General features: G+C 34.3%; 2 protein-coding genes across 2 annotated transcripts in view; both read left to right on the forward strand.

Moving 5' to 3' along the window:
* LOC136984026 (coiled-coil domain-containing protein 130 homolog) overlaps positions 1-13,125 on the forward strand; it is a 274,187-nt gene that overhangs the window by 107,068 nt on the left and 153,994 nt on the right. The gene's annotated exons all lie outside the window — the stretch shown is intronic.
* Positions 1-13,125, forward strand: part of LOC136984080 (phospholipase D1-like) — a 59,531-nt gene that overhangs the window by 15,323 nt on the left and 31,083 nt on the right. The window contains exon 4 of the mRNA XM_067281005.1: positions 7,948-10,888. Within this exon, the coding sequence (XP_067137106.1) occupies positions 7,948-10,888 (2,941 nt within the window). The remainder of the gene's footprint in view (positions 1-7,947; positions 10,889-13,125) is intronic.

A 13,125-nucleotide genomic window follows, 5' to 3' on the forward strand; every position in this document is an offset into this window, starting at 1 on the left:
CTTTCATATTTCATAAGGCATAATTTTTTGATGATTTAATAGCATTGAATATGTATACTGTTAATCTCGATTTAACGTCGTCATTTTTTCGCTTCTGAAATTGGCACTAAATCGAGTCTGGTGATAAACTAAAAAGCCACAAACTATAAAAATTATATATAATAATTGTTAAGGTTTTAAGGGATTGACAAAACTAGGAATTTTTCGGGGATGGTCCATCTGAATTTGTCCGATCCCGTTTCTCAGCACCGGATGCTCTAATTTTGCCATCAGGCCGGTTTTAAATTCATGGTCCAGATTAATTATTAATTTGTCCGGTTTTCGTAGAAATTGTGAAATTATGACAAAAAATAAATTTATAAAAATATTTGCGAGTACAGTAGAGTGTCGTTTACCCGAATACCGGTTATCCGAAACGCTTTCCAGTCGGACTGTGTCGTGCTGAATCGAACTTTTTTGATACTAGATTTACTTCTAAAGTATAATTTTTATATTTTTTCAATATATTTATTTTGTTTGTGCAAAATAAATAAATAATTTTTAACGATACAATAGTCTCGATTATTATTATTAAAAATTTTCGTTAGGCTTAAAATCGACGAAAATTCAACACGAAGCGACACGCAACGGAGAAAAATTTCAACATCGGACAGGTTAATATATTTTTTCGTACATAATCGGTTATCCGAACAACCCCAGTCCCCAATTGATTCGGATAAACGACACTCTACTGTATTTTGCAAATATTAGGTTTGTTTCAACACAAATCCCTAACTGGTTTAAAACTGGCATGCGCATTGTTCAGTTCTTGGCTGTAAAATCGCCTCGTACGCAATCAGTCAGGGTATTTGTGTTTGAACACATCTATTGTAAAACGAATGTGAGTTTCAGTTTACAAGTTTATAATTTCTATTTTAATTATTTAATATGACTACTCAAGAAATTGAAAACCCAGAAAACAGGAAGCGAACTTGCAAATTTAATAAAGATTGACTGACACGACGAATTTCAAAAATGGTTACGACCTGTTCGAAAATCTGATGAAATGGCTGTGTTGTGTTTGCAATACTACGTTTAATGTAAAGTGGGATGGTGTAAAAGCTGTGAAATCTTACATGGAAGCAAATACTCATAAGCAAAGAGTATCTTGCTCATAACTCCAATCTGACCCAATTATTTCAACAGAAAAGTTTTAAATTTGATGATCAGGTAACAGCAGCAGAATTGACACAAGTTTATCATGGTGTAAAGTCACATCACAGTTATTCATTCATAGAATGTAAAAGTAAAGTTAGCAATTCCATATTTCCTGACTCGATGGTTTATAAAAATATAAGACTTGGGCGTACAAAAATTGAATCTATTGTGCAAAACGTATTAGCTCCATATGCTCTTGAATTAATTATATCGGTTGAGAAGCATTTGCCATTTAATGTCGCACAGATGCTTCTAATAAAGGCAATAAAAAAATATTTCCAATCGCCATTCGTTATTTTAATTTCGTTGACGAGCAACCTATTGTGCATGCTTTGATAGATTGTAAACAAACATGGGGTGAAACTTCTGAAGAAATTTTTAATGCTATAAAATCAACAATTGAAAATATCATTTCATTTGGAGCTGATAATGCACCGATCAATTTTGGATGTAAATCTTCGGTTTTTACGAAATGAAAAACAATTAGCAATAATTTGATAAAAGCTAACTGTCATATTCTCCATAATACCGCTAAATATGCATTAAAAACAATGAAATATGTTGTGGAAAATTTAGTATTAAAAGTCTACAACGAATTTTCATCGAATGCCTGCAACATCAAAGAATTAAGAAATTGTTTCGATTTCCTGGAACCAGGGCCGGATCATCGCATAGACAAATGAGACAAATATCTAGGGCCCAGTTTTTTAAGGGCCCGGTCAAACTGTCTATTTTGAAAAGATTTTTAAATAAGATAGTTTACTTTTCTGTTGGACAACTGTATAAAATAAACAAAAATATATTGCTTTTTATATGGTTATTGTGAATTCTAAAATCTAAAGAAAATGTGTTAAGTTTCTTCCTGTGGGAGAGGGAAGGGGTCCGGTAAGAAGAAAATGTCTAGGGCCCCAAAGTGGGTTAATCCGGCCCTGCCTGGAACTGTCATGCTATGAAACCTTGAAGCATATTTCTACTAGATGGGTAAGCTTATATAAAGCTATTGATAGGTTACTGAAAAATTGGCCTGCTATTACCCTTTATTTTATAAATCAAGAAGAAGAATGTAATCCTACAATCTGGACATCTGGATCATGAAAATAGTATTAACAATGAAAAATCCTTACCAGAACATAAAAAAAAGAGTAGGAAACTTGGAGGACAAGTTAAAAGCAGAAAAACAATTCACAGTTATGGGCATTTATATTAAAAAAAGGAAATTTTCCAAACGTTCAAAGGGGACTGACTCTCCGGGTCAAAAATTTTGAAAAGGTGGCAACACCAGGATGCACCTATTGTGGGTCTGGCAGAACCCATATTGAGCGTGCTAAAAAATTACTCTTAGTGCTCACAGAGCAGAAACCCGAAAATATTTGTAACAGTCAAATAGGAATTGCAGATGTTAAGTACAGTAGAGCGTCGATAAGTGGAACCAATTGGGGACTGGGGTCCTTCCAGTTAATGATTTGTTCCAGTTTCCGACTTTGTACGAAAAAATACATTAACCTGTCCGATGTTCAAATTTTTCTCCGTTGCGTATCGCTTCCTGTTGAATTTTTCTCCGTTGCGTGTCGCTTCGTGTTGAATTTTCGTCGATTTTAAGCCTAACGAAAATTTTTATAATAATCATAGAGGCTATCGTATCGTTAAAAATTATTTCTGCATTTTGTACAAACAAAATAAATATATTAAAGAATATAAAAAACATGAAAATTATACTTTAGAAGTAAATTTAGTATCAAAAACATTCGATTCAGCACGACACAGTCCGACTGAAAATCGTTCCACTTTCCGGCCATTCCACTTACCGACGTTCCACTTATCGACGCTCTACTGTATCTGCAAAAATATCGTACTTGCATACATCACCTGTCCTCGCATGCATATACCTTTAGTAATTTATAAGGCACATGTATTGTACTCTGTTGATCCTGCGTAGTGTTTTGTGATGGCTTCGAAATTATTGATGGTTGTGAAATCATCGACAAAGGATCGATGGTTACATCTGGCCGTCGTCTGTCCATAGTGCGTATTAAAAATGTCATTGGCACCGCTACAAAAACTGTATATACAGTAGAGCGTCGAAAATTGGCGTCAATTGGGGACTGGGGTTGTTCCAATTAGTCATTTGTTCCAATTTCCGACTTTGTACGAAAAAATATATTAACCTGTCCGATGTTCAAATTTTTCTCCGTTGCGTATCGCTTCCTGTTGAATTTTTCTCCGTTGCGTGTCGCTTCGTGTTGAATTTTCGTCGATTTTAAGCCTAACGAAAATTTTTATAATAATAATCGAGGCTATCGTATCGTTAAAAATTATTTCTTTATTTTGTACAAACAAAATAAATATATTGAAGAATATAAAAAAACATGAAAATTATACTTTAGAAGTAAATTTAGTATCAAAAACGTTCGATTCAGCACGACACAGTCCGACTGAAAATCGTTCCAATTTCCGGCCATTTCAATTACCGACGTTCCAATTAACGACGCTCTACTGTATATATAAGCAAGAGATGCTATAATATTTCTCAGAATAAGAATGGAGCCGATGTACTGGATCTTGAATGCGCATCACTCCGTCACTGTAGCTAAGCAACAAAGCTGCAGTAGCGTACAACAGAATAAGAACTTCAGAAATTTAAACATCACGTTATAAGACGTCACTCTAATTAATCGTTTACTTCAGCCTCCATAATTACCAACAATGTTAATCAACTTGTTCTCAAATACTTGGAACTAGGTAAGCTATAATTAGCTGAAATGTTATCGTTCCGTGTGATGATTATTATATCTTCACTTAACGGCCTTCCTATTGGTGTAATTTTTACCGTTTTTCTTTCCGAGATGGGAAAAGTTAAAAGTAGTTTCCAACTTTGTTGCGTTTTCGTCGGTTTTGATGATAAAAGTTACGTGGACCTTATAAATGAACTTCCAGCATAGCTTAATGCAGATAAAATACAAACGTTTTTGATCTACATAGATGATCTTCAGATTGTGTTCCAAAATGGAATGCGAGGAAAGGTACATTTTAAAATTATTTGAAAACTCTCAAATACATAAAGTATTTTTAAGTATTTGAGAAATGTAGATCGAAAACGTTCGTATTTTATCTGCATTAAACTATGCTGGAATTTCATTTATAAGGTCCAGAGGTTTGCTTTTTGTATGAAAAGTTACGTAATTTTACGTTTCCGTCGATGTTCGTTTTTGCATAGCTTTGTTTTGTTTTTAACTATTTTTTCAAAAAAGCCTATTATAGGTTCGGCTAGGCTCATAATGGGAACAGGCACAGGCCGGGTGGTAAAGGATGGGACCAAACATATCCGGACGGACCCCCTCCCCCCCGATGAATTCCTGGGATTTTGCGACCCGTCCGGGATCTACCCCGGGTCTTCCGGATATGTAAGCAATCACTTTAATCGATTGGCCATCAGACCATTATCCTGTTTATTAACGATTAAAACATCATCATCATCATGAACCATTCACGAATTTAAGCCATGTTGACCCGTTTCGGTCTCAACTAGACAGGATCTAGGAGTCGTTTATGTGGACGTCCAGGGGTGCATATACTTTTAGTTTTGTATGGATCGATCTGTAAAATCGGATCAACCCTTGTCACGTGATACAGATAGCTTCTGTCATAGCAGAAAATATACAAGTAGGATCGAAGATGGCGACAAACATTTGTTAGTTAATAATAGTCTCTGCTTTTTTTAAAATTATTATACGTATAATAGCTGATTTTTAAAAATATTATACGTATAATATCTTTAAAACTCTGTATATGTTAACTAACAAGGATCAATTAATTAAATTAAAATAATCCATTTTATTCCTCGATATTAAAACAGTAGTTGGTACTAAACGACACACGCTGTTATGAATTATCGTTTATTTGACAAAATTGTTTGTGCTCATTCATACGAATTTTTAAATCGTATTAAGTTTATCGGATATTTTAATAATAATGTTTTTACTTGCCATTTATAAGTTTTAAATACGTTTCTCTGTCAACAATTACACGTATTTCCTCGTTATTTACCACAAGCTTAACTTCTACCATGGAGGCCGCCATCTTTAATCTATTTTATCCGATCCAAACGATCCTACCCTCCGCTAGGATTAGTTTGATCGCGATCCAGTTGATCCTAGATGGCGTTTGTATACGCAAATAGAGATTGATCGGATTGCAGTAGTTCCTTTGTATACACGATTTGAACGATCGAAGTGATCTCGGATCAGTTTGATTCCAAAAGTATATGCACCCCAGGTCGTCGTCGTCCTCGTGGTTGATACTGTAAAACTGCGTGAGGTATCCTATCCGGCGACATTCGAGATACATGTTGAAGCCATTTTTCTCTATATGTGGAGAGTTTTTCAATTAATGGTCTCATGTGGAGTTCCTCCAAAATATCCTCATTTCGACGATGATCCAGGAGCGTATATCCAGCAGTTTGGCGCATAAACCTCATTAAAACATTTTGCATTTAAATGTTTTTATAAATTTCATTTGTTATAGTGAATGACTCTTAAAAGTTTTCGAAATGTTATTTGTAATTTTTGAAATAAAGTAATTATAATTTATTTATAGATAAAAAGGATTTTAAATCTATTTTTATGTATTTTCGAATAAATGTCAAAGCTTTCTACGGTAACAATAATTGTTAACAATGGACAAAATATTGTTTCATGTAACAAAGTATTTGCGATTATTGATGCGACTATTGTTAATTTCGAAGATTTTCAACGAAGTAAAAAGTAAGACGCTTAAAAGTTTTATTAATTTGTTTTATATTTATCCTGTATTTCAATAGATGTTTCTTTTTAATTCTTAGTGTAATGATTAAATCGAACATACTCTAATGTAAATTATAATTTATATTCGATAGCGTGGTTTCTGCGAAATAAGTTTGATTTGTTTGATCTAAATTTTTGAATTCAACTGATATATATTTTCTCATTTGGCTCTTACCGCCATTTAGGTTCTAAGGGGACCTTTTTAACCACGCCTATTATAGGTTTGACTGGGTGGTGAGGGACTGGGCCCGACATATTCGAGACAGACTCCAAAAATTCTTAGAGTGTTCCTCCGATTTCGATTCCGCATTCCTCAGAGCTGTAGGCAGCCCACTGACAGGCTTTAACTGCCTATTAGTGAGATATATTGAATACTTCTTGTAATATTTTATAAAATAATTACTTTAAAAGTTGCAATTTTTAAGATCTATAGAATAAATCAAACTCATAAGTTGAGATTTAAAATGTTGTATTATTGGATTAGATTTAATGGAATAAAGCAATGCGACAGATGGGCGATCTGCGGGGCCTTTCAGAGAAAATGCGAGGTCCGGGGCAACTAATATTTTAGAGGCCCTTCAAAATTTAAAATAAAATTGTGGACCAAAAAAAAATAAAATCAATGGTATTTAATATTTTTTCGATTATTACATTTAATTATTTCAATTTTACAGACACACTTTAACATTAGCAAATTCACTGAATATTTCAGAATAGTCTAAAATATGCGCTATCTGTTAATTAATGTTGAGTGTTGCTAGTCCATTTAATCGTTTCTGACACATTGTCAATCGCAGGTAGTTTTTAATTCTTTTCATAACACTAAATGATCTCTCACCTTCTGCTACACTCACAGGCAAGGTTAAAAATATTCTAAGCACAATCGTTAAATTGGGAAATATGTTTACAAATCCTATTTCGATAATTTCCTTAAGTAATTCTGCCGGTTTCGCGCTTAGTTTAAAATTGTATTTGTAAACACGCTTCAGCAGTATTAGTTCTTCTACAATTTCGTCATTTATTTCATTTTTGTATTTCTCTAGCAATAATTTTGCCTTCTAAACTATATTCTCTTGATCCATTTCATTACATTTCCATAAAACTTTAAAAAAAATTGCAAATGGAAGAAATGGCTTGAAATTGAAGCGTATGTCCATCTATTATTGAATTGATAATTTTGTTAAAAACGTTTAAATGAAAATATTCTTCAGCAGACTTTTGGTCTTTTAATCGACAATTTATTTCAAATTCTGGAGTGATTTCATTTTCGGTTGCAATTTTTTTACATTCAGAGGATTTCAGAGGGATTTCAGAAAGGTCTATATATTCTGTTATTGTATTATTGGCGCCAGACACCGAAAAGGCTTTATTGTCCAGCTAGGGGTCTTTTAGTTTGCTTATAAATTCTCTACCTGCTTTAGCTACGGACAGTTGAGGCAAAAAGTGTTTTCTGTATTAAAAATTGGAAAAGTTTTACTCAAATATTTTTTTTGAAGAATTTAACAGTAAAATTAAGGCCGTTCTACGAGCCGTGACATCGCTTTGCCTTCTCCTATATTTTTCCTCGCCTATATTTTTGTCTAACATATTGAATTGCCAAGTTGAGACCTCTAATATTGCGAAGCCCGGGGCAGCTGCCCCTCCTGTCCCTCTTCTGATTGGCCCTGCGATCTCCGAAGCGTATCTCTAGAGAGGGTTTTCTATGGGAACTGGCCTCTATTTATGTGTTAGACACGAGAAGAAAATCCTGAAAACTCCACTTGGCTAGTCTGTTGGTCACCAGTGTTTAGTGGTTTTATCCATTCGGTCATTAGTGAGCAACTTTGTATTAACTAAGAGTATTGGAAAGTTCTGAATATAAATAATATTTCGAGTTTTATTTTAATTTTCTCGATAAGATTTCACTTATATTTTAATTCCAATCTGATAAAATTTTCTATCAATGATTCAGATATTCAACAGAATGTTTGGAATGAAATGGGAAAATAACTTAAATAATTTGAAAAATTCGAAGGAAAAAGAATTTGATTCTTTTCTTAGCTCTGATGAAGAATTAGAATCGAGTACAGTGCCATATTTTTCTTACATTCGAATTTATCAACAGCCATTTAACTTATCAGGCATTCACCTGGATTTACTTCTTCCGAATTATCCTCTCAAGATCAAATTTCTAACCGTGGAACGTGAAATTGAGACTCATCTCTTGCATAGAGACATTTTCTCAATACGAGTTCGTCACGGTAACTTCCAGTGGATCGTAAAAAGAAGTTTCAACGAAATCGAAAAGTTGTACAATTCTTTACAGAAATATAGTTTGGGTAATTGTGCATCAAATATGCCTAGTTTCCAAGCCAGGAAGAGTTCGATAATTCGATACGAAAACCCTGTAACCAGAAGGGCAAAGCTTCAACAATATATGAGAGCCATCTTGAATGATCCCAACTTAAGAAACCATAGAAATACCATGGAGTTTCTTCAAATTACGCCTTTATCTTTCATACATGTGTTAGGACATCAAGGTAAAGAATGTTTATCCCGTGTTAATTGCATTGGTTATTCAGAAAACACCTTCTTACAACTAGAAAGATACATCGCGGGCCATTGCACAAGATGGAGGACGTTCTGGATAATAGCCAGAGAGAACTTTATTTCTTTGATAAATCCATTTAATGGTAAAATAGCGTACGTTATGCTAATCGATACAAGGTTCAAAGTGCATTACGGATTCTTTAGAACGGGATTTCATTCTCATATTGTCATTAAGAATTTGTCCATGAGGTTAGCGATAGATTTAGAAAACAGGAGGACGTGTAAAGAATGGATTGGTTTCCTTCAAGAGATTAAGGATGGATCTGCAAAAGATTTCATAAAAAAAAACAAGTTCAAGTCATTTGCACCAATCCGATATTGTACCCAAAGTTGTTGGTTTGTGGATGGTGCCAGTTACTTTGATTGTGTAGCCAATGCACTAGAATCTGCTACAGAAGACATATTCATAGCTGGTTGGTGGGTCTCTCCAGAATTCCATCTTAAACGTCCCTCTGATGAATCAGAATGGTGGAGACTTGATAATGTGTTGAAAAGGAAGGCTGAACAGGGGATTAAAATATTTGTTCTCTTGTATAAAGAAGTGGAAGGTACTTTAAGTATTGGTAGCGCCTACAGTGAAACAGTTTTGATGCAGTTGCACAGCAATATCAAGGTTCTTCGTCATCCAACTCTCAGCGATTTGAATATTTGGCTATGGGCTCATCACGAAAAGATCATCATCATTGATCAGTTGTATGCTTTTGCGGGAGGCTTGGATATTTGTTATGGTAGGTGGGATAATAGAGAACATAAATTAACAGATTTTGGAACTGATACAGTCTCACACAAGAAAGATGCGTCTTCTAAATATTTAAATAGCGACAGTCACAAGGCTCTGGCCAAAGCTGTAGCAGAATCCTTTCTTCCAGAAGAAATATCAAATTCTAAAATTCCAGAAATTTCAGATTGCAGGAAGAAATATCAAATAGCAAGCAAAGAATCATCAAAATGGGAAATTGGAGAAACGGATATTAAATCTCAGAGAGTTAAACGATTCGAATTACCATTTCATAAGAAACCAATTAATAAGAAATGTCCCTTACAAGACTTAAAATCAAAGAAGTTTTGGTTAGGAAAACACTACACTAATTTTGTCTATCAAGATTTGCACAGAGTACATAAACCATTTGAAGATCAGATAGACAGAAACATAATACCTCGAATGCCATGGCACGATGTATCTTGTCTTGTAACAGGAAGTGCTGCCAGAGATATCGCTAGACACTTCATACAACGTTGGAATAACATTAAATACGATAAATTAAGAAATAACGACGCATATCCGTGGCTTCTACCAAAAGCGTACGTAGATTTAACCACAATTAAGCCCTTTCCTCAATGCCCTAAACTATATTCAGTGAATTCTCAAGTCTGTCGTAGTGCAAGTTTATGGTCGGCGGGTATTAATACCTGCGAAGAATCCATTCAAAATGCTTACATATATTGCATAACGAATGCGAAGTATTATATTTACATAGAAAACCAATTTTTTATCACTCATCCACCCGGCGATAATTATATTTACAATGGAATCTGGGAAGCAATATACAACAGGATACTTCAAGCTCTGTCTGAGAATCAAACTTTTCGGATATACGTCATGATACCATTGATGCCAGCCTTTGAAGGAGACATAAGATCAGAGAAATCAATTATCTTACGCTCCGTAACCGATAATTTATATTCATCTATCTGCAAGGGTCCTACGTCTTTGCTTCAGAGGTTATGTGAATTGGTACCAGATCCAACGGAGTACATCAATTTCTTTTCGCTTCGGAATTACGGTTTCATGAATGGAAAATATGTTTCCGAAATGGTATATGTCCATAGCAAACTGCTAATTGCCGACGATAACACAGCAATCATTGGCTCGGCCAACATTAACGACAGAAGCCTACTTGGTAGAAGAGACAGTGAAATTGCCGTTGTCTTCAATGATTATGAAACAGTTTCTTCAACAATGAATGGTGCCGAGTACAAAGCTGGAAGATTTAACATTAGTTTAAGAAAAAGAATATTCTCCGAACACCTCGGATTACCAGAAAATGACCCGTTATTGAATGATCCTATATCACATTTTTTCTACAAACAGGTATGGTTAAAGACTGCTGTCACAAACACTGCTCTATACGAAAAAGTGTTTCATTGTGTTCCCACGAACGAAACTACTACTTACAAGGAGCTAATGGAATACACAAATCGACCAAGCCTTGCTGTTACCGATATAAAATTAGCAGAAATGTTATTGAAGAAGATAAAAGGATACCTTATTTTGTTCCCTTTATACTTTTTAAGTAAAGAAAGTTTGAAACCTTCTGGGTTGAAAATACAAAGACTGTTGCCAAATTCCGTTTATACATAATTTCTTTGTATATTAATTTTACGCGACTGCTTATGTGTTTACTCTATTGAAAGCAGTAAAAGTAGTATGTAATTGCATAAAATTAAATATAATAAATTCAAAAATTACCGATTTCGATATTTAAGGCTTGTTTAATTAATCGGAGCAGGTATCTACCACACGGAATTCGAACTAGGACCCTTCTGGTGCAAACAGGACACGCTTCTATACTGTCATTAAAAAGTAATCAGAAGCGTAAAAGTTGAATACAGGTTGAAAACCGGTGATATTACGATTTAGTATGTCCCATCTGTAAGGGGATGCAGAAAAAACGTGTACAATTCTAGTACAGTGTTAAAAATTAACTGTTACTTTGGCAGCATCATTTACAACCAAATTTAATGAATGAGACGTACAGTACATACAATGGTACAAAAAAAAGCTCTAGAATTTATTTTCCTTAAATTTACGATTTATATATCCGTTGTCATAAAAATTTGTCTTTCCACTGTTTTCCCAAGACTACAGATATTCAGGTACAAAGTAACTGGTTTCGACTTATTTCTACTTAAGAAGTGACTAAATAATTAAGAGATTAGGGAATGGGGACATAAATAAAATCCTGTTGAAAGAGCCAGAATTTTACTTCAACAAAAGCTTAACAGAACCAATCACTCGCTCAGTACAGTGGGAAACTGATTTCCGTGTACACCTGGTATTAAAACGAATTAGTTAGAAAACGAATGACTATTAAGTTTAACATAGTTAGATTTTTACAGCTACGGTGAGAAACGTTTAAAATTTACAACAGCCCTGTGGCGTCCTTTGAGATATACTAGTGATGCGACAAAAGAGGCATTTGACATTGACCGGTATCGGCACCCTCGGGATTTGGCACGCACACACTCACTACACACCTACCTGGACCGTCACTAGTTCCATCCATTAGCTACTCGTATCAAGATATTTGACTAAGTGGATTGTTTTAAGATTTAAAAAGTAAAGAATATTTTATGTTATTTTTATGTACGTTTCTTTACAAAGCTATATTTTAATTATAATTTTCTTTAAAAGTATATTAATACAATCGAACAATACATTGTACCAGGTATGTATATCCACCGCACATTTTATTTCACCGAGTAAGTTTTTATAATTTATTTTTAATTTTAGCCCTTATATCGTGGGTAGCGATTCGGAATGTAATTGTGATATTAAAAATACATTTAGAGAAGCCAGTTTTTACTGGCTTATCGAACAAATGAATACGAATGGACCCTAGACCAGTGATTCTTAACAGGGGGCCGCGGCCCCTGGGGGTCCATAAGAAGTTTGCCGGGAGCCGCCAAATTATGCAAAATTTCCTTCAGAATATAATAAAAAGAAAATTGATGTATAATCCGAATATCGTATTGAAAAGTGAAATAAGAAAGATAAAGTTTTCCTATTTAGTTTTTATTTATTTATTTTGTATTTCTTCCTACATACAACTTTGTTAGTACAGAAGAAAATAAATGTAAATATGCTACTTACACCGCAGTATTTACTTCTTTTATTCCAAAGCAATTTTAAGAAACTATTAATGCTTGGAATTTTAAAAATAATTAGGAAAAATAGTAGGCTTTGAAAATTTAAATATTTTTGCAAAAGTTATGCAAAATCCTTACCACAAGTGGGCGTTTTAATTTTAGTTTAGTTTTAGCATCGACATTGGATCGATTTATCGACATGTTTCTTATTTTATTTTCTGTTAAAATTAATGAGTTTTCATGTTTAATTGTGAAGTTTGAATGTTATTTAAATAGATAATGAAATAATAAAATTATGATTTACATTTATTATATAAAAAATAAAGCAATAATAAAAAAATCAATTTATTATAGGTAAATTATCAAATTATCAAATATAAATTATTATTAAAAAATGGGGGTCACAAAAAAATTATGAAATATTTGGTGGGCGGCGAGTATAAAAAGGTTAAGAACCACTGCCCTAGACCATCACTGACGCGCAATTAACGACGGCCGGATGGCCGAGCGGTAAAGGTGGCAGTCTACCGCTCTGGGGGACCCGGGATCGAATCCAAACGGGTCGAATAATCCCCAGGATTTTTTGGGGGAGTGGTCCGTTCGGATATGTCGGGCCCCGTCCCTCACCACCCGGTCGCGCCATTGTGGGCCTGGCCGAACCCATAATGGG

This window comes from Centruroides vittatus, unplaced genomic scaffold, assembly GCF_030686945.1.
Source record: "Centruroides vittatus isolate TY-2023 unplaced genomic scaffold, ASM3068694v2 contig_900, whole genome shotgun sequence".
Taxonomy (NCBI): domain Eukaryota; kingdom Metazoa; phylum Arthropoda; class Arachnida; order Scorpiones; family Buthidae; genus Centruroides; species Centruroides vittatus.